At 40.0% G+C, this 19118-nt stretch overlaps 1 protein-coding gene across 18 annotated transcripts in view; it reads right to left on the minus strand.

Moving 5' to 3' along the window:
- KIF1A (kinesin family member 1A) overlaps positions 1-19118 on the minus strand; it is a 2189582-nt gene that overhangs the window by 885545 nt on the left and 1284919 nt on the right. For all 18 annotated transcript variants that reach the window (XM_044071047.1, XM_044071036.1, XM_044071035.1 and 15 more), the window contains one exon: positions 8821-8969. In XM_044071047.1, coding sequence (XP_043926982.1) covers positions 8821-8969 — 149 coding nt within the window. The remainder of the gene's footprint in view (positions 1-8820; positions 8970-19118) is intronic.

The raw sequence follows: 19118 nt of genomic DNA on the forward strand, positions 1-19118 counted from the left end.
GAAGCTATCAAAATTACCCCCCTCTTTAAACTGTGGAAGAAATTTACTGACCTTTTGTGCTTCTGGGGTCCGGTTACTCCCTTCCCCATTACCTCCATGACTCTGGCAAAGAGTCAGCATTTCCCTCTCATGCCTCCTCTGCCATTCATTTTCCTTAGGTTGTAGCTCTTCATTTTCTCAGCTGCTTCAAGTTTCATACGCCTGCCCTCCAACTCAAGTCTCTTTTGCTCCAGCTGGATTTTTAAGTCCACTGCAGAAAGGTTGAGCTGTCCATTCTCCGAGGATATTGTATCTCCACTGTCAGTCTGATTGTCCTCCAGGCTGCTGTTTTCTGATGCAGCTGTAACCAAGGCTGCAATCAGGTCTGCCTTAGTCAGGTTTCCATGCACCAGTCCCCTAGCCTAGCACATTTCTGCCAGCTGGCTCCTTGTCAGCTTTCCATACTCCTCTGCTGCCATGCTGCCTGCTTACCTTGACTAACACTAAGCTAACAAAAGAAATAAAACAATTGTGATCTGAACTCTGAGTATACACTGCGCGGCTGTTTTAGAGTACAAAACACTTTTAGAGATCACTGTACATAAGCTATAGGAATTCGCTCTACCCACACCACTACAAGCCAATTAGTGTTTGCCAACTAATCAATATGTGATGTGGATCCCACCACAGCAAACCAATATGTGATAGGATATCCCAACCACTGCCACCAATATGTGAAAGGATATCCCAACCACTGCCACCAATATGTGACGACCGTGCCCTGGCTCAGCAATCAAGGAGCCTCAATCCTCACCACTGACAACAGGGAGGTCATCTCTTAAAAGAGGAAAGGATAACTAATACACACAGTAAAGTACAATTTCCCTTAAGTGCACACAGAGATCACAGTCAGTCTGGGGCTGGTTGTTCCCTTGCTCTCCAGGTCCCCAGTAAGACTCCCCACTGGCACAGCTATAGGGTCCAGATCTCGGCCTAGCTGGCAAGCTAACCTTCAGTACCATCTCTGTCCAGCCAGTGCTTTGTGTTCCTGCCCAGGTAGCTGACACACACCCACACTTTGAGATAAGTATTTATGCAACTTCACAGACACTCCTGGGAAAGGCTGACACAGATTCTCCAGCTGTGCCCCTTTACCCAGACTATACGGTAGTAATTTCTGCCACCACCAGCTAATATTATCAGCTACTAAAAGGCCCTTAAAAGGGTATCCAATTATTACTGTGCAATATTATTATCCAACTGGTAATGTGACTATTCAGTCTAAGGCTTATTAGAGTGGCCTATTACAATGAACTCTATGAATATACAATGTACTCTAGAGCCTACTTGTCTATACAAACCAGCCACAGGTAAAGGTTTTTAAAATATTTAATAATAAATAATTAAAACACAAGACAGTACTACTACACCACAGAGATATCTAAGAGTTCAGAGATCACGCAGAAACTTAAAACAATACAGTAGGACAGGTCTGATGTTAAAGAAAAACACAATCTAACTTTCTTCTAAGTTTAACTATTCCTAAGAGAAATCACAGTGCTATAATCCTACTTACATACATAAAGCATAAGCAGTGCTGATTTAGATTCCAAGATCAAAATGCTTACAGTCTCTCACTGAACAATAGTATTTAAACACTAACCAACAACTCTGCTGAGGCCCTCCCAAATTTTGACACTTAGGTTTTCTCAGGCCACAAACTGCATTATTTAGCAAGCTAACACCTGCTCAGGAAACTACAACAATGCAAGGCATTTCACATATACACTGTAGCAGGAACCAGAGCAATAAAGCACCTTCCACATGTAAATTCTGGCCCTTAACTTTAACCTTAAAACAATGGGCATGAAATCTTCATCCAGACCCACTGGAGCCGACTTGTAAAACATCAAAGAGATTCATAATATCTTTCCAACTTCAAAAGACACATTTGAAATACTTGGCTTGGTTTTCCTTACAGCAAATGGCAATGTTGCGACAATCTTGCAGTTCACATTTTACAGTGTTTTCTTTCATTTAAAAACACAAGCCTGTATTTTACATTTACTTATACAGTTGATAGAATTATGTATCTAATTCCATTTGACTAGGCTGGCAGCCTTCACCCATCTTCCTCCAGTCTTCACAGCCTGTACTTCAGAGAAGTAGATACCAAACAGGAGAGGACCCAGGACTGAACCCTGTGGTACTCCACTTGTCACTGGTCTGAAGTCAGATTTGGAGTCTGCTACTTTCACAGTGTGGGTTCTGTCCGTGAGCCAGTTGGCAACCCATCTTGTGACATAGGGATTTATACCTAGTTTCATGAGTTCATCTATAATTCCAGAGTGGGGGATGGTATCAAAAGCCTTGGCGAGATCTAGATAGGCTGTGTGAACCACCTTACCCTCATTTATGGCTTTGGTGACTGCTTCAAAGAAGTCTGTCAGGTTTAGGAGACATGATCTGCCTTTTACAAACCCGAACTGGGTGGGGTCCAGAGTTTGGAGATTACCAATGTCTTTGTTTATGAGTTCCATGATGATACATTCCATGGCCTTGCAGACCAGGCTCATCTGACTACTGGGGCGGTAGTTCCCGGGGTCCGTCATGGCTCCCCCTTTGTGGAATGGGATAACCATCATGGTGCACCATTCAGTGGGCACAAAGCCTGAGGTGACAATGCCTGAGGTGATGCTATTATTCAATATGGCACTTAGGTGGGGTGCCAGTTCGTTCTGTAGTTCATGTAGAACACAGCCTGAGATATTGTCAGATCCCATGGATGCTGTGTTCTTGGCTTTGGAGAGTGTGTTTTTTACCTGTGCAGCCATGATTACAGGAACTTTGCATAGAGATGGGCCTTCCAGGGGGTAAGAGGGTGGTAAAAGTAGCACTGAACCTATCTGCCAGGATGTTGGCAATATCAGTTGGTTCTGTATATTTAGTGCCATTGTGCTGTAACTCAGAGCAGATCTGAGTGTTGCCATTGAGATTCTTGAGTCTTGGCATAGCCATAGAATGCTTTGTGGTTGTCTTTGCAGTCAGTGGCAATTTTGTTTTCGTAATTAGCTTTGGAGGATTTTATGAGGGATCTCAGCTTCTTACTGAGGCTGACCAGGGAGCTCCTCCGGTCATGGGATTTTACTCTTTTTTGCAACAGTTTCTTTCTTCTGTTGTAGAGTTTGTTTATGGTAGAGGACCACCAGGTTGGTTTCTTTTTTTTGGAGGATAGCGTCTTGGTTCCGTTAGTGATAGCACGATCCATGCACTCATGCAGGTGCTTATAAAGTGCATTTGTGTAGGATTCAGCAGTTGTACCTCTATTGCCCATCTGCATGGGTGTCATGAAGCTTGCCACTTCTGTTTTGAGAAGTGTGAAATTGGCTTTGGAGATGTTTTTTATGGTGGTTTCCCTAATGGGGGGAGGGGGCGGGATGTGGATGTCTAGGGTGATTAGCTTGTGGTCGGATCTGACCAACAAGGAATTGACCTCTGGTGTGGAACACCGGTTGCCCATGTTGGTAATGACTAGGTCTAAGATATTTGTGGGGGTGTGAATAAGTTGATCCAAGGTGCTGGAATTTATGAATTCCAGAAAACGTTGAGCAAAAGAGTTGGTACATGAGTAGTTTTCCCAGTTAATGGTGGAGTAGTTGAAATCACCCATTAGGGTGTTGGTTTGTACCCTAATATTTTCCAGTGTATCAAGAAATCACCCATTATTAGGGTGTTGGTTTGTACCCTAATATTTTCCAGTGTATCAAGAAATGAGGAGTGGGAATCCTCGGGCATGGTGGGGGGGGGGGGGGCTGTAGCAAGCTACAGTTTGGATTACGATCTTGCCCAGAGTTAGTTGCACTTGGATAATCTCAGATGCGTTATGCTGTGCAAACTAGCCTGGAGGTGTGGATATCCTTAATGAATATGGACACGCCTCTGCCATTAGTACTTTGGTCTTTGTTAGGTGGCAGTCGCAGCTGAAGTGCACATTTGTAGCAAGCTACTTCCTACAGTTATATTTAATCCTGAGTTTTGGAAGGACCTTTTTTTTGCTCCTCAGCTTTGAGTTGAGGTAAAGAGGTGCCAGTTTGGGGAACTGCACAGGGCAGCAGATAACTTATCTGTAGTTCTGGCAATGCCTACTTACAAAGTTGAATTAACTGGAATAACTCATTTGTAGAATTCACTTTCAGTCAGCCTCATGGTACAAGGGCAGGCATCTGCTTGTATTCCTGGAGACCTGGGTTTAACTAGTAACCTGGGAAGCTTTAGGCCTAGCCATGAGTGTGGGCTTGAGCAACCAATGGGTCAACTAATCTATCTTGGGGGAGGATATGTGTTTTAGCAGCTCAAGGCTTCTCTGTAACAGAGGCTGGAACCCATTATTATTGTCTTGTAATCACACTGCATTTAGAGAGGAGAGCAAATGTCAACAAAAAAGAGGTGGGCATGCCCATTGGCATATCCTTATGTCATTACAGTCCCCTTCCCTTGGAAAATGTGGGACATATAAAAAATGTCATCAGTTAAGAGAGGACGGTTCCGATTCTGTATGCCTCAAACCCCTTCCACACCCTTAAAGATGGTTAAAAAGGAATATCTCCCATAGAGATCATGGAAATTAGGACAATCAGTGTGCTGAGTCTAAAGGCTTACCCTCAGTGTGTAGGTTCATAGGTTGGTATTAGGCTATCGGCCCTAGGACCTGTAGAAGTCTAGCCATAACAATTTCCTGGCTATTTCTTCCCACAGGGAAGTAAATACTGTGGAAGAAATAGCCAGGGAATTGTTATGGCTAGGCTTCGATAGGCCCTAGGGCCGATAGCCTAGTGCCAACGTATGAACCTATGAACCTACACACTGAGGGTAAGCCTTTAGACTCAGCACACTGATTGTCCTAATTTCCATGATCTCTATGGGACATTGATTGGAATTTATAGTTAGCAGTGAAGTAACAGCTGAATTTATTAAGTGTGATTTGGATCTCCAGGAGATCCAGGTTAGGATCATGGGTAATTTGATATGAGGTAATGGGGTTTCTAACAAAAACAGATACTCCCCGGTGTTGAGTGTGCTCTTTTGACAGCTGTTACCTGAAAGGTCCACACTTAACTGGCAAGGATGCCATCCTTGCTCCTGTATACTGTTTGAATACCACTGTACATTGTTTATGTTCTTCTCTACTGTCTCTCCGGATACCTCTCAAATAAGGCTGTTATTGCCATTTTTGCTAAGATGGAATACATCCTTGCATGGCTTAGATTTTTTTCAGTCTCATTACTACTACTTTTTTCTTATGTAACTACTCTGTGGCTGAAAAAAGCCGTAATCCTACAGCCTGCTCACTATAAATATGTAAATAAATGTGCCCTCTTCCAACTTCAGTTACCATGCTTTGCTACTACTATGACTTGGTAAAAATTACTCTGCCATATCTCTACTTATCCCATCAGATCCTTTTTCCTTGGGAACCTTAGTTTTTGCAATTTCTTAACAACCCTGTTCTTTTGAGGAAGGACTCCAGGATACGTCTACGTAGACATACATACACACAGACACACACACACACACACACACACACACACACACACACACACACACACACACACACACACACACACACACACACACACTTAATCAGCATAAAGCTGTACCTTGTACAATTAAAACAAAATGTGTTTTAATAACTTCAGTTTCTCCAGGAAGTTGGAAAGCCTCCCTGTATCCCCATGTGAAAAGCTGTGCCCCCATAACATTCTCAGTACTACATTATTCTAATTCTGAGGTTACACACCCTTGGGGAAAATAGTACTTCATTTTCCTAAGGTTGTGCAACCTCAGAGGTTAATTGGCAGCTACTTTGCATTTCAGCTTTATACCAGTTTGGTATTCTTTGTTTAGGCATGTTTCAATCTTTTTTACTGTTGCAATTGCTCCTGGGAATCTCCCCCCATGTAGAAGCATTTGAAGAAAATATGGCTAGATCACAACTGACTGAGAACATGTTTTCTTTACTAGACTACTACCCACCTACAAATAATGAAATATGTATTTATATGGGGGCAAGTGTCTCTGCAGCTTCTGTGTCTGGGACAAGCTTCTCCCACCTCAAAACACACACACACACACGCACACACGCACACACACACACACACACACACACACACACACACACACACACACACACACACACACACACACACACATGCTTATACTAACTCCGTGGTCATATGGCAGTAGGGAAAAAGAGAAACTCCACATTAAAGTATTGTACAATAATCTCACAGTGCCTAAAAAACAAAACTTTAAACACTTTTGTCTGGGTAGTTAGAACCTGATCAACTAGTCTATGACTGCCTGTGGGGAAATGGTGAGTGAATCATTAACTGCTCTCTTATATGTACAGTTATCATCTCATTGCCTCATGAAAAAAAAATAATCAGCAACAAAAGCCCATATCAGGGACACATTTTAGATCTTGTTTTTTTCTCACTTATAACAAAATAAGATAATTAACATTAACATGTGTTTTTATAAGATTAAGAAGTTTTCAGCTGTAATTTCTCTCATGCCTAAACTAACTATAATGTTTACTGTTCTGACAGAAAGCCAAACATCTGAAGGTGGGCAAAGGCAAACTTTGAGACCAAACTAGGAAGAACAGGTAGTTTTACACGTTTTGCTCCACCTTATTTATAGTACCTTTCCTATTTCTCTATTTATTATTACTCTTTTTCACATCAGTTTATCCTTCTTGATATTCACAGGTTCATAGGCACTTACTAGCCTACTGATATGTGAGGATCTTAAGACGCCTAATCTTACATCCCAAGGGTAACTGGTAGCCCTTATATTTTGCAATACAAATACTTTTAGAGAGTCTGAACAAGTATATGCTTGGGTAATTACATGTTTTCCCTATCCATGAGGGCCAATGGTGCTAAACTGAGGGGGGGTGAATTTGTGGTTATTCATCCATTTGTCAAAATTACATTTGAAGGGAGTAACAGAAGTACTCTGCTTCATGTGGAGTATAAGACAGTTCCAAAGAAGTCTTACTCACTGTGAGACATCCCTAACTCTCCAGCACATTCTATTTATTTTGCAAAAGAGATTGAGGTCCTTTAGGTTGGTATTTATGATACCACTGGACTTGCAAATCCATAATAGGTCAGCCAAGGGTTGGTCATCATCTCTCTGTTTCTCTTTATGCCCTATCGCTAGTTTATATACATTCAATATTGAAACATTTAAACATGCTATTTAGCATCTTGAGTCCCGTACTGGACAGAACTCACCATCATGCTACATAAGTCTGCATCTCTCCAAGTAGCACTTAAAGTCTGAGCTCTGTCGTAGATGTGTAACCATCTCTTGAAAATTCACAGCACGGATCATCCTGCTCTCAGCCACGCAGTGGATGGGAAGTACTTGTGAGTTCATAGCTTCGTGGGTGATTAGTAGACTAATGACTCCTTGGATCCTGTTTAAGCCTGGCCATGCTTCCCAACTATATCTGACATGTTTTGATACCCTATGGTTAATTTAAGGGGTATAAGTAGGCTTAGACATGGGTGGTTAAGCATGTACAGGTTGCCTTTGTCTACTAGCGACATAGGTGCCAGACCAGGGCTACATTTCTGATTCCCTTTTCAAAGGTCCACGTTATGCTTAAATTGTGTTAGGAAAGAACTCTGCTTCATATCATTTCCAGAAAAAAGCCAGTCTCTGATACACATACTTGTCATTCCAACAGATTCTATTTATGTTGCAGACAAGGTTTAGGTCCTTAGATTGGCTAATTCTGATGCTATTCATTTTGTGGATGTGCAACAGGTTCACCAGAGTGAGATCAGAGGATGCTTTGTAGGCCAGGCATAGATCGCCTCTCAGCAATTTGAAGGAGCAACAATTATTTTATGCTTGTGGAGATGGGGACTGAACCAGCAACCCTCTTAACAAATACATTGCTTGTAGTCTTAGCATGATGAGCCACTACTCTACCAGGTATATTTAAATGCTCTGCTGCAGGGCTTATGCAACACCGAATGCCCAAAACTATGAAGGGATGAAGTCTAGTTTAATGAAAATTCTATGTATGAATATGTTGCAGGAGAGATTCAAGACCACACAGTGCTGTAAATGACCCCTCCCAGCAATACCCCCCTTCCCGTATAAACTAGATGCTGTGTTTGCAGTCTATGCTAGAAATAACCATTTTAATGAACTTTTGTCATCTGTGAATGACTTCATACTTTCCTTACTTGAAAGGTCTTCTTATGTCTTCTTTTTCCTTTTCTCTACCACTGACCAAAACTCACCCGTGAGAAGACCTTCATACAAAAATGTTCCAAACTCTGCAATCATTTTATGTTTTACTTTACAGCTGCAAGCATTTTGCCACACCATTCCAAATGCAAAATTTCCATTTTCTAACACTGTCCCAATATATATTGGTGCAAGAGAATTGTCTGAAATCTATGGAGGATATCACGCATAGGTGGACTGAATCTATAAATGACAGAAGTCAATCGCAGTTGAGTAACACCAAACTCCAATAAAAAATAAATGTCATGCCTGATTGAGACAGTGAGACTTTTATTCCAGTATGGAATCTTAATTCTGCCTCCTTTTTACATCAGAGAGTTCAGTAACAAATGGGAAGTCAAGGGGATCATAAGTGACAATACTATGAAGTAAGCATCGTGCTAGGATTTGATTGCAAGACATTCATTTTTCTGCTTTATTCCAGTAGTACCTTGACAGCTACTAACAACGCAATACAATCTTAACGTAATACAATCTTTTACTAACAGCCTGCTTAACCATTAATCTTACCTTTTTCTTGAGTTCCACACTAATTGCATTGGCTTCCTTCAGGAAGATGGCGTTACCCCATAGCTGGTCTCTCAGGGATGTGAACTGATAACATCTCCATTTCCTAAATGCCCAAAGAGCCAGCTCAAACTCCTGCTCCGTCCATTGCACTGCAGAATAGAGAAGGAGAATCGGTAATTACAAAAGCAATAAATATTTCATGTGAAATCAATATGATCCATAGCACAAGAATTCTGGACAATATTGCTTTTATTAACTTAGAAAGCTACCAGAAAAACAGGTTTTGCATTAGCAGTGCCACACGCTCCAGGGATCTAAACCTTGTCATCACAATAAACAAAACTTGCTGGAGGGATAGGTTCCTGACCCAGAGACTCCCCCAGACTCTGGAATAGACTGCCCATACATGTCAAGCAGAGTGCCTCTTTGGCCCTCTTCAAAAGGAACCTTGATGATTGGATGGGAGAAAGGAAATTCACCCCGGGGAATCACGTCAGTCACCCTGCTAGACAGGGGTCCAGGGAAGTAAATAGTGTGGGAAGAAGTTTCATTTACTTGTTTACCTTTTATTACAGGGGAGACCTGTGGATTTAGGTAGAGTCGAATAGCCTGTTGATGAAAGTAGTAGTAGAAAAAGCAAAAGCTGGCTTCTTGCTCAACAGAAAATAATAATACAGTTGTATGACTTAGTTGTATTAGTTCTTTGAAAACAGTTGGAGAAACGAAGGCAGTGACAAAGTTCATTTTTCTGGGCTGAAGGATCTTTGCAGATGCTGACTGCAACCACGATAGTAAAAGACACTTACTTTCTGGAAGTAACAATATTGAAAATCTATATTTTTAAGAGTAGACATTACATTGTCAACAAAGGTCCAGATAGTGAAAGGTATGGTGCTTCCAATAATAACATATAGCTGTGAGAGTTACACTGTAAGCAATATATATGTGCACTGGAAAATTGATGATTTTGAACTGTGGTGCTGGAGAAACATTTGATAATTCTGCAGACAGCAAAAAAATCAAATCAGCCAATACTTACGGGAGCAGATGCAGATTGTTCTCTGGAAATCTTGACGGTAAAACTAATACTAACTCAAACTTTGGCTACATAATACAAAGGCAGGTTTCACTCGAGAAAACACTGAAAGTGGGAAAGAATGAAGGCAAAAAAAGAAGGCGATACGTAGGCAAAGATGGATAGACAGCATTACTGAAGCAATGAACATTTTTTGAAGAACTAAAAAACAGCTTTTGACAGACAGGCCTGGCATGCTGAAGTCATGAAGTCATGCTTAACTAAATGACTAAACAGCAACAGTAACAAAGCAACAGTAAGAATCCGTCTATCAGAAAGAAAGGCCACATAAACACTGACAGATAATTCAGGGAATACCAGACCAGTGAATGCTGCCCAAAACTACTCAGTGCATACCAAACAACTCAACACTGTTCTGAATTCAACACATGTTTTGAATAACTTCTATTTTTACAGAAATCATTCTTTGGGTGGAAAAAGGGCCTGAACCCCAGGACTTTTACTATTGTCAGCTGCAACATTGTTGCTCATTCAAGGAATCCACAATTTGGCGAGTTGTGTATTACTTCATGACTGATCACCTCTTTTAAAGTTCTGCACATCCTTCCTCAAACTGCTCCAAGACAGCAGCCGGAACACCAGTTCAAAATTTCGAGCTAAAAGACAAAAGCGTCCCTTATTGTGTAATCATCCTCAAACTGGTGCATGACCTCACTGGTCTGCAACTGCTGCAAGGATATTTCTGCCTCTTAACCTGCCATGATAAATTTCCATTACCTACCCTCAAACCTCATGAAAACCCTCCCCACTCCTGTGTTCTCAAATTCAGAGCAATATTATGTATAACCCCTCCTACACACACACACACACACACACACACACACACACACACACACACACACACACACACACACACACTGGTCCACATATTTCTGGTTTTAGTTCCCATTTCAAGTCACTGCTGCATAGAAATAAGCGCATGCATGTCTACTGAGACCCACAGCAAACAACTCCAGCAATAATTCCCCTGTTATCATACCATACAAGCCCAATCTTAAGGCAGTTGGACCTATTTGGTCAAATAGGGCCCTGCTCCCACAGGAGGCCTCCACATTAGGCTATGATAGCGTCATTATGCCTTATGTGACCTACAAGCTATGCCTGAGAACCACTAAAGCAAAGTGCTAGGAATTTCCCCACTTGTAGTCTTACTTCTGTAGTTGCTATGAGTCTCATAAGTGCAGCAGTACTCCCATCATACATTGTACTACTACCTACTCTAGTATTATTAACACCACAGTATCACACCACTTGCATGGTTCACGGTGTTAGATAATTGGGCTCCCAGAGTAGTCAGGTGATGTTGCTGGGTGCTCCAAACTGAAGATGAGTTACTCATCTGGTTTTTGTGTATCATTCCAGTTACTGTTGCAGGACATTAAACAACAAGGTTTAATTTTAACATTCGCAGTGTCACAATGTTTTCTTTTGCTTTTCTTGCTGGTTAGCTGCTAATGAATGTCATTATAAAAACATAACTGTAATAGTCAGCCTTAGCCAGTGTGGAAAAAACCTTAAAAAGCACAAAAAAATGAACGCATACAATGTCATAAGGTAAATTCTGACCATCAAGACTTGTTACAGAATGTTACCAGTTCAATGGTATGACAAATAAACACTTGCTGCAGTTGCAGATGGGGTAAAATAATCCCATTTCAGTGAAACATGAGGTGGGTGTGGTCTGGGGAGTGTCTATATTACATAATCAACTTTTAAAAGTTCGAACGTCATATGGTTGACACTATATGACTGAACTTTTAAAAGTTTGAAAATGTAATAAAAAAATAAACCAAAGAAAAAACCTACCTGAACAGTTTAAGCACCCCCCGCTCTTTAAATATACCAACTCCGAGATCGGGTCTATATTATAAAATCGAATAGGAAGAATGTTGAATGCTCTAATGAGCAAAACTGCTGAAACTCAAAGTCCTTAATGTGGGGGCTAAATACACCCCCTGATAAATATATATTCCAACTCCGAGATCGCACTACAGTGAGGAAAGGGCAAATATTCTACTCTACACTTTACTAAATCCTCAATAACGGATCCTCGAGTTTTGACAGTTTTGCTCATTAGAGCGTTCGACATTCTTGCTATTCGATTTTATGATATAGACCCCTCTATACAGAGATCTCCGTTGAAACGTTCAAACTTTTAAAAGTTCGATCATATGGTGTAGACCATATGACATTTGAACTTTTAAGAGTTCGACAACATGATATAGACCCGTCTGGGGAAGGAGACAGAGGTGGATAGGAAACTTATTGAACTTGCCTAAAACAGGAAAAAAAAAGGGACAGAAGCAGATTAAAGATACTGCAGGGCTGCCATCCTTTCAGAATGATACACAAAATGGGTGGAAGAACAAGAAGAAGCTGAGACAGAAAGTGGTTGGACTGGACTGGGGGAAGGTTTAGGGAGGAGTGTATTCTATAAAGTTAAGCAAACTGAAAATATTTTGTATATTCTCCCTACATAAAAGTGTTTCCTTAAGGCATCCTGATTTCCTCCCACCTGTCAAAACTTACCTCTCATGAAATCTTTACTGTTGCCGTTGTCGCCTGGGCTAGAGCTGGAAATGATGGGCAGGCATTAGTCCAGTTCCTCAGTTTAGCAAATAATTAAACAAATAAAAATAAGCCTTCACAGATATATATAAAAGGGGTCATAATGTACTCTGCTAACTGGTGTAGGATTAAGGCTCTTATCTTCTGTAGCCAAGGTACAGGGTTTGAGTCTGAGTAAGTCAATTAACTAAACTGCCCTCTCTAATTAGGGCATTTCACACACACACACACACACACACACACACACACACACACACACACACACACACACACACATACACACACATTCATAATGCCATTGCAAAATTAATAAGGCATTTCTGAAGCTTTTATCTCTATACTGCTCCTTCTCCAGTTCGGAAATCAAAAATTCTCCACATTGCCGTACTGGGCTGGAAACCTGTAAAGCAGTGTTGCTTCGCATGTATGTGTTTCTCTCATTGGTTGGCTAGAAGACAATGCAACATGCTGAGAGAGCAGAAAAAGCAAAAAAGTAAGGTATAAGCAATGCACTTTCTAACAAGAGACCCGGAATTATGATGATGATGATTGTGGTGGGAATTATTACTATTATTATTATTATTATTATTATTATTATTATTATTATTATTATTAAAGCAATTAAAGCATTCTGAGGTAGTTCAACATTTTTTGTGATTTTGTGGAAATACACTAACTGTAACAAGGTTTGAGAACTGACAAAAGACTTAAGTAATTCAGAGCAGGTATAGGAGGTGATTAAAGGAAGAAAGAGGTAATGTGAGATGAGACTGTATTATGGAGTTTAGGAACTTTCATGCTATATTTTAACTACTGACTCATTTGCCTCATATGTCCTGCTATCTGAGGATATTTGGCATTGGAGGCAGGAGCTGTTGACTGGGATGAATCAGATTTTACCAGGTTTCATGTTTCAAATGAGCTTACTTTGATGTAGCATGGTCTGTTTGGTGTTGTCTGCTGCATCTCTCAACAACTGTCATGTGTGCGGAGTACTTCATTTCCCAAGTTGGGCTGATAGTTTATTTCTGTTTTAGCATGTTTTTGACAAAATGTGACTCCCTAAATAAACATATTGTTTTGCTTTTAATTTGCAGTAATACCATATATTCCTGTTACCTAATCTGAAGTATTCTTATCTCAAGGAGTCCAACTGGAGGGGGTTGGAGGAGGGGTAGAGTGGTAGGTGAGGGCGTCAGATTGGGGGCCCCACTAAAATGGTCTAAATTGGGACCAACAATTGCTAACGCCAACCCTGATGCCACAGCAAAGCTAAGGACAATTCATAAAGCACAAACTTTGCTGTTGCAAGTTCAGGAAATGCAGAATATAGAGCATACAGTGCACATCCCTGGGAAATTATTTTCTATAAGGTGCATTGCTTCCTCAGTCCTCTGCAATGTATTTATTTTGGGGGGACTTGCTCCTTTACTTCCAAGATATTACTATTTTTGCCTGTTAGGAATACCACAGAATTGTTAGAAAAAAAGTGTGTGTGTGTGTGTGTGTGTGTGTGTGTGTGTGTGTGTGTGTGTGTGTGTGTGTGTGTGTGTGTGTGGCGTGCCAGGAGGTTTGGGATGTCAAATGGTGGCAGCACTGGATATAGGATCAGAGTGTCACCAGTGAATGTCATTGTTCTATTTCTGCCTAAGCCCAGAAAAGCACTTCCATGTAATCTGGTAGGCATATCATTGCAATCTGGTAGCTATATAATTCCCACAACATGACCCAAGTATGTTGTTTTTACTCTTATATGTAGTAAATTTAGACCACTGCTATCAGTGCAACCCTTAATGTTCATAATTTTTTCTTTTGTTTTTCTCTTTATAATTAATTTTGTATTTGCATTGTTATTTTTAATAGTTTTTGTCCTGTGTGTTTATCTTTGCTTATGTTTGCTGGGGCTCTTTCCCCTTAGGTCTCCACTGAAAATGGCTTGCTTACTATCAATGCAATGCAAATAGTTAATAACCTTTTCTTTTTACAATTATTTTGTATTGTGATTGTTATTTAATATTTGTATATTGTCACTTTATCTTTACTTATGTTTGCTGGGGCTTTTCCCCTCAGGTCTCCACTGAAAATGGGTTTGTTTGCAAAATAAATAAATAAATAAGTGTTAAGACTTTTGTAGTGTGCTGTATTTAAGGTGCAGATCCTCTGACGGACTAGATGGTATATATTGCACATAAAGAGTTCAAATGCTGTAACTACTTTAACAGTAACAGCTTTAGTAAGAAAAAACAGAACTTTAAGACAAGCAACACATACAAATACGGTCAACTAATGCAGCTCTGTGCGACTAGACAGCATACTGACTAATTATTGATAATCCCTTGCTGACTAATTATTGATAATCCCTTGCCGAGTGTGTAAAGCTGTGCAAATGGCTTTGCATACCTGCTAACCTATTTATGAACTCAAGGCAAAGTTTCATGAACTCTTTTTTAGAACTAATTTCAGAATATGCATGCCTTATTTTGCCCAAGATTAAATTAATTTTACTTTAAGATATAGAAATACTACCTCCAGGCTATAACATTATGAGGACTGACTGACTCCACAAAAAAGGAGGCAGAGTCACCCTACTTACCCTAGCTCTTATAGCCTCTCCTGCTATTCCAAATTCATACCCAAATTTCACTCAAGTGAAATATGCCTTTTCAAAGCTAAACTCTAAAAAAAATGTTTTTATTATTGTACTTTACATCCTACCTGGAAACAACATACCCATACTCAAAGAATTTCTCACCTGGATACCTAGTACTATTACATATGATAAAATCCTTCTGGGTGATATCAGTATTGACTGGCAAAAAGTAATCTCTGACTGTTCTTCGTCCTGCATAAATCTATTTAGTCTGACTCTATTAATCACAGCATCTACTAGGTACAGCAAAAGCAATAAGGACACAATTCCTGACTGGATTTTAGTCTCAAAACCCAGTAAATATACTATCCATGGAACCTATCCTAACTCCCTAACTGGCCATCTACCCACATACCCAAATAGACTTACCACTCATCTCCCCAATACTCACCAAGTTAAACCAACCAGGAATCTCACAAAATTTAACAAAGACCAGGAGTTATTCAACAGTATCTATACTAAAAACTCTCCCATTAGATGATGCAGTTATGACTTTTAACACCTCTTTTAAGCATCCTAAATAACCTTGCCCCTCTACATATAAAAAGAGTAAAAGTAAAACACTCTACCTGGCTATCCACCTTTACCAAAAACATGCATACCAGAGAGAAGGCTTGGTGGGACTAGCTAAAAACATTTAGTGATAGAGGGAACTTTGTAATCAAGCTAAGAAACAAATATACAAAGATAAGAAACAATACTATGACCAACTACAATTTAATCATAAAAATGATCCAAAATATTGTGCTCCTCTATTCAGACACTACTCAATCCTGGCTTAAAAATAGCAACTACATTTAATTTATACTTTATAGAGATCATTGCTGCCCTCACCAATGGCACATCACTCTCCCCTACACAACAAATAACATAGGTTCATAAGTAGGAACTAGGCTATTGGCCCTAGGGCCTATATAAGCCTAGCCAAAAAGGTACCATGGCTTTTGCCACCCAAGAAAATGATTTTCCTGTGTCCCTGTCGAGCAGAGCGACAGAGGTGATCCCCGGGGTGAATTTCCTATTTCACATCCAATCATCAAGATTTTTATTGAAGAGTGCTAATGAGGAGCTTTGTTTGATATAGATTGGTAATTTGCTCCAGAGTATGGGAAGTCTCTGGGACAGGAATCTATCCCTCCAGCATGTTCTGTTTATTGTGGTGACAAGGTTTAGGTCCCTAGAGTGTGTAGATCGGAGGTATTGGGATTTCCTTAAGTGAAGCATGTCCAACAGCTCTGGGTTTGGCATAGCTTTGTCTGTTAGGCAGAGATCGCCTCTGAGTAGGCGATATGTGATGGAGTAAAGCTGGGGTTTTTTGAGACGGTCTGTGTAGGCATCTGTTTGAGGCCAGTAATCCTCTTTGTGAGGTATTTCTGTGGCCTTTCCAGTTATTGTAGATGTCTTGTGAGGTACATATCAAAAGGGGCGTTGTACTCTACAATGGATCTAATGAGTGACGAGTAGAGGGGAACGATGACCTCTTTTTTCCTGGATGAGAAACCTTTTGTAATGATGTGTGCCATGTAGAAGGATTTCCTGACTACTGTGGTGATGTGATTATCAAAGGAGAGACTACTGTCCACCTGTGTCCCAAGGTCTCTTATGACACTTTCGGTGTTAAGTAGACTAACACCTATGTGGTAGCTCATGGGTACAGAGTTTTTACCAAAGAGGATGACAATGTACTTTTGGCACTGAGCTTGAGGCCATGGCTTTGACATCAGGCATCTGTCTCAGTGAGACCCTTTTGTAGAATGTCCACATCTTTAGGAGTTTTGATTATGGCTCCTAGTTTGCAGCCATCTGCGAACTTCGTTACCTAAACTTCCCTCTCCACTACCACATTAATCTATGAAAAATATGAATTCAAACAATCCTTGGCCACAAATGCTAACAACTTTACCTTAAAACCTGTAACAATATTTACTGTAAAAAAAAAACAAAAAAAAAACTGCTACATAAACTTAAACCTTGCTCCACAGCTGCTGACAACTTTCCACCTGAATACCTCAAGATGGCAGCAGAAGCCATAAATTGCCCAGTAGCTATCTTAATCAATAGAGCCATACAGGAATCATATGTCTCAGCTATTTGGAAAAGATCATATGTCATCCCAAAGCACAAGGGAGGAAACTTTACATAAGTCTCTAACTTTCGTCACATTGCAATTCTCTCTCCTCTCTCAAATATCTTAGAAAAATTGTATCCATGCTCAACTTCTTCACCATTTCATCTCAGAACAGCTCAAAACCCATACTCAACATAGATTCTGCCCTGGCCATAGTACGATTATTGCACTATTATCCTTTTTAGATAACAGAAACAAGAAAGGGGACTCTCGCTAACTTATCTCTTCCATATTTCTGGATCTGTCCAAACATTGATACCGTCTCACATAGCGAACTCCTTTAACAACTGCACCATCTCGGCCTATCCTCTCCTTCACTAAAGTGGTTAAAAGCTACCTATCTGACAGACAGCAAACTGTTAGATGGCAACATACTTTCTCGCCTTACCCTCATCGTTACCACTTGTGTACTGCAAGGCTCAATTCTTGGTCCACTTCTTTTTAACATTTTCATTAATGACCTCAATACCTTTTCTAGGCAAGCATCACTTATACAGTATGGTGATGATTCAACACTAATATACTCATCTGACACTCTGGCACATATTTTTGAATTCATACAAGAAGCCTTCATCTCTGTTGAAAACTGGCTTCACAATGCCCAATTATTACTGAACCCCCAAATAAGCAAAACTACTCATATTCCTCCCCAAAGCACATCTGAAGGAGAAATCCAGCTTCAAAATCTTCTCACTTAGCAATGCAGAAATAGAAATCGAATCCCACACAAAACCGTTTGTTGTGACAACCAATGATAACCTCAAATTTGAACTCTACTTTCAAAATAATATAAAGAAACTCACCAGAAACTTGGCATGCTTTATAAACATAAAAAAATATTTTTACTAACTCTGTTAAATCCACCCTAATAACCACTTACCTCTTCCCTTCACTCTTATTTGGTGCCCCTATCCTTACCAATTTGCAGGTATCTGTTAAAAGTAAACTTGAAATATGCTACAACAAAGTTGCTAAGTTTGCTGCTAATAAACAATACTATACACGTCACTGTAAGGCCCTTAAAAGTTTGAAATGGCTTGAACTTCATACAACTAGCTACAGCCCACAACGTCATTTATAAACCCCATACCTGTCTTGCACTAAGTTCTATTCTCCCTTCCTATCACCCAAATAGACCCCTTTTTTCTAATGATAAACAACTTCTCACCATCTATAAACCTCAAAAAGCAATTGAAATAGCCTTTACTGCTACTCTATTGCTAAAAAATGGAATTCTATTCCACAGACTATTAGAACGGTCACTTACCACCCTTCCTTTAAACATCTTCTGAAAGATCACCTGTCAGACTCATGGCTCTGCTCGTGCTATACCCCTTGATGAACATCAATCTTGTCTACTTTTCTTCACCCCTAATTGTACAGATTCTCTACCCATCACCACTTCCTCATCCTCACCTGGCTATCTTACCTTCACTTCCACTTTACATAACCGTTTCCTGTCACCTCCTCCCCATTCATACTAATCTATCCTAATCTCTCCCTCAATTATAGTTACAATTAAACAACACATGACTTTTACTTATTACTACTGTGAATCGCCCAAAAGATGCTCTCCAGAATTGTATACAATGTTTTACTTTGATTTTTCTTAGTTTTCTTTGTAACATACTTTTGTTATATTCCTATGGCTTACAATATTATTCATTATTTTTGAAATGTCTATTTTTCAATTGTTTTTTATATAATGTCTTTGAATTTTTTTTTTCTCTATTAAATGGAGCTTTTCTCCCTGGGTCTCCACTTTTGTGACCCAGTCAGACTTTCCCGGTAAACAAATGTCAATAAACAAGTAAATAAATAACACAAATGCAACAAAATACCATAGATGAAATAAA

Source organism: Protopterus annectens, chromosome 5.part0 (genome assembly GCF_019279795.1).
Source record: "Protopterus annectens isolate FY-2018-M chromosome 5.part0, PAN1.0, whole genome shotgun sequence".
NCBI classification, from domain to species: domain Eukaryota; kingdom Metazoa; phylum Chordata; order Ceratodontiformes; family Protopteridae; genus Protopterus; species Protopterus annectens.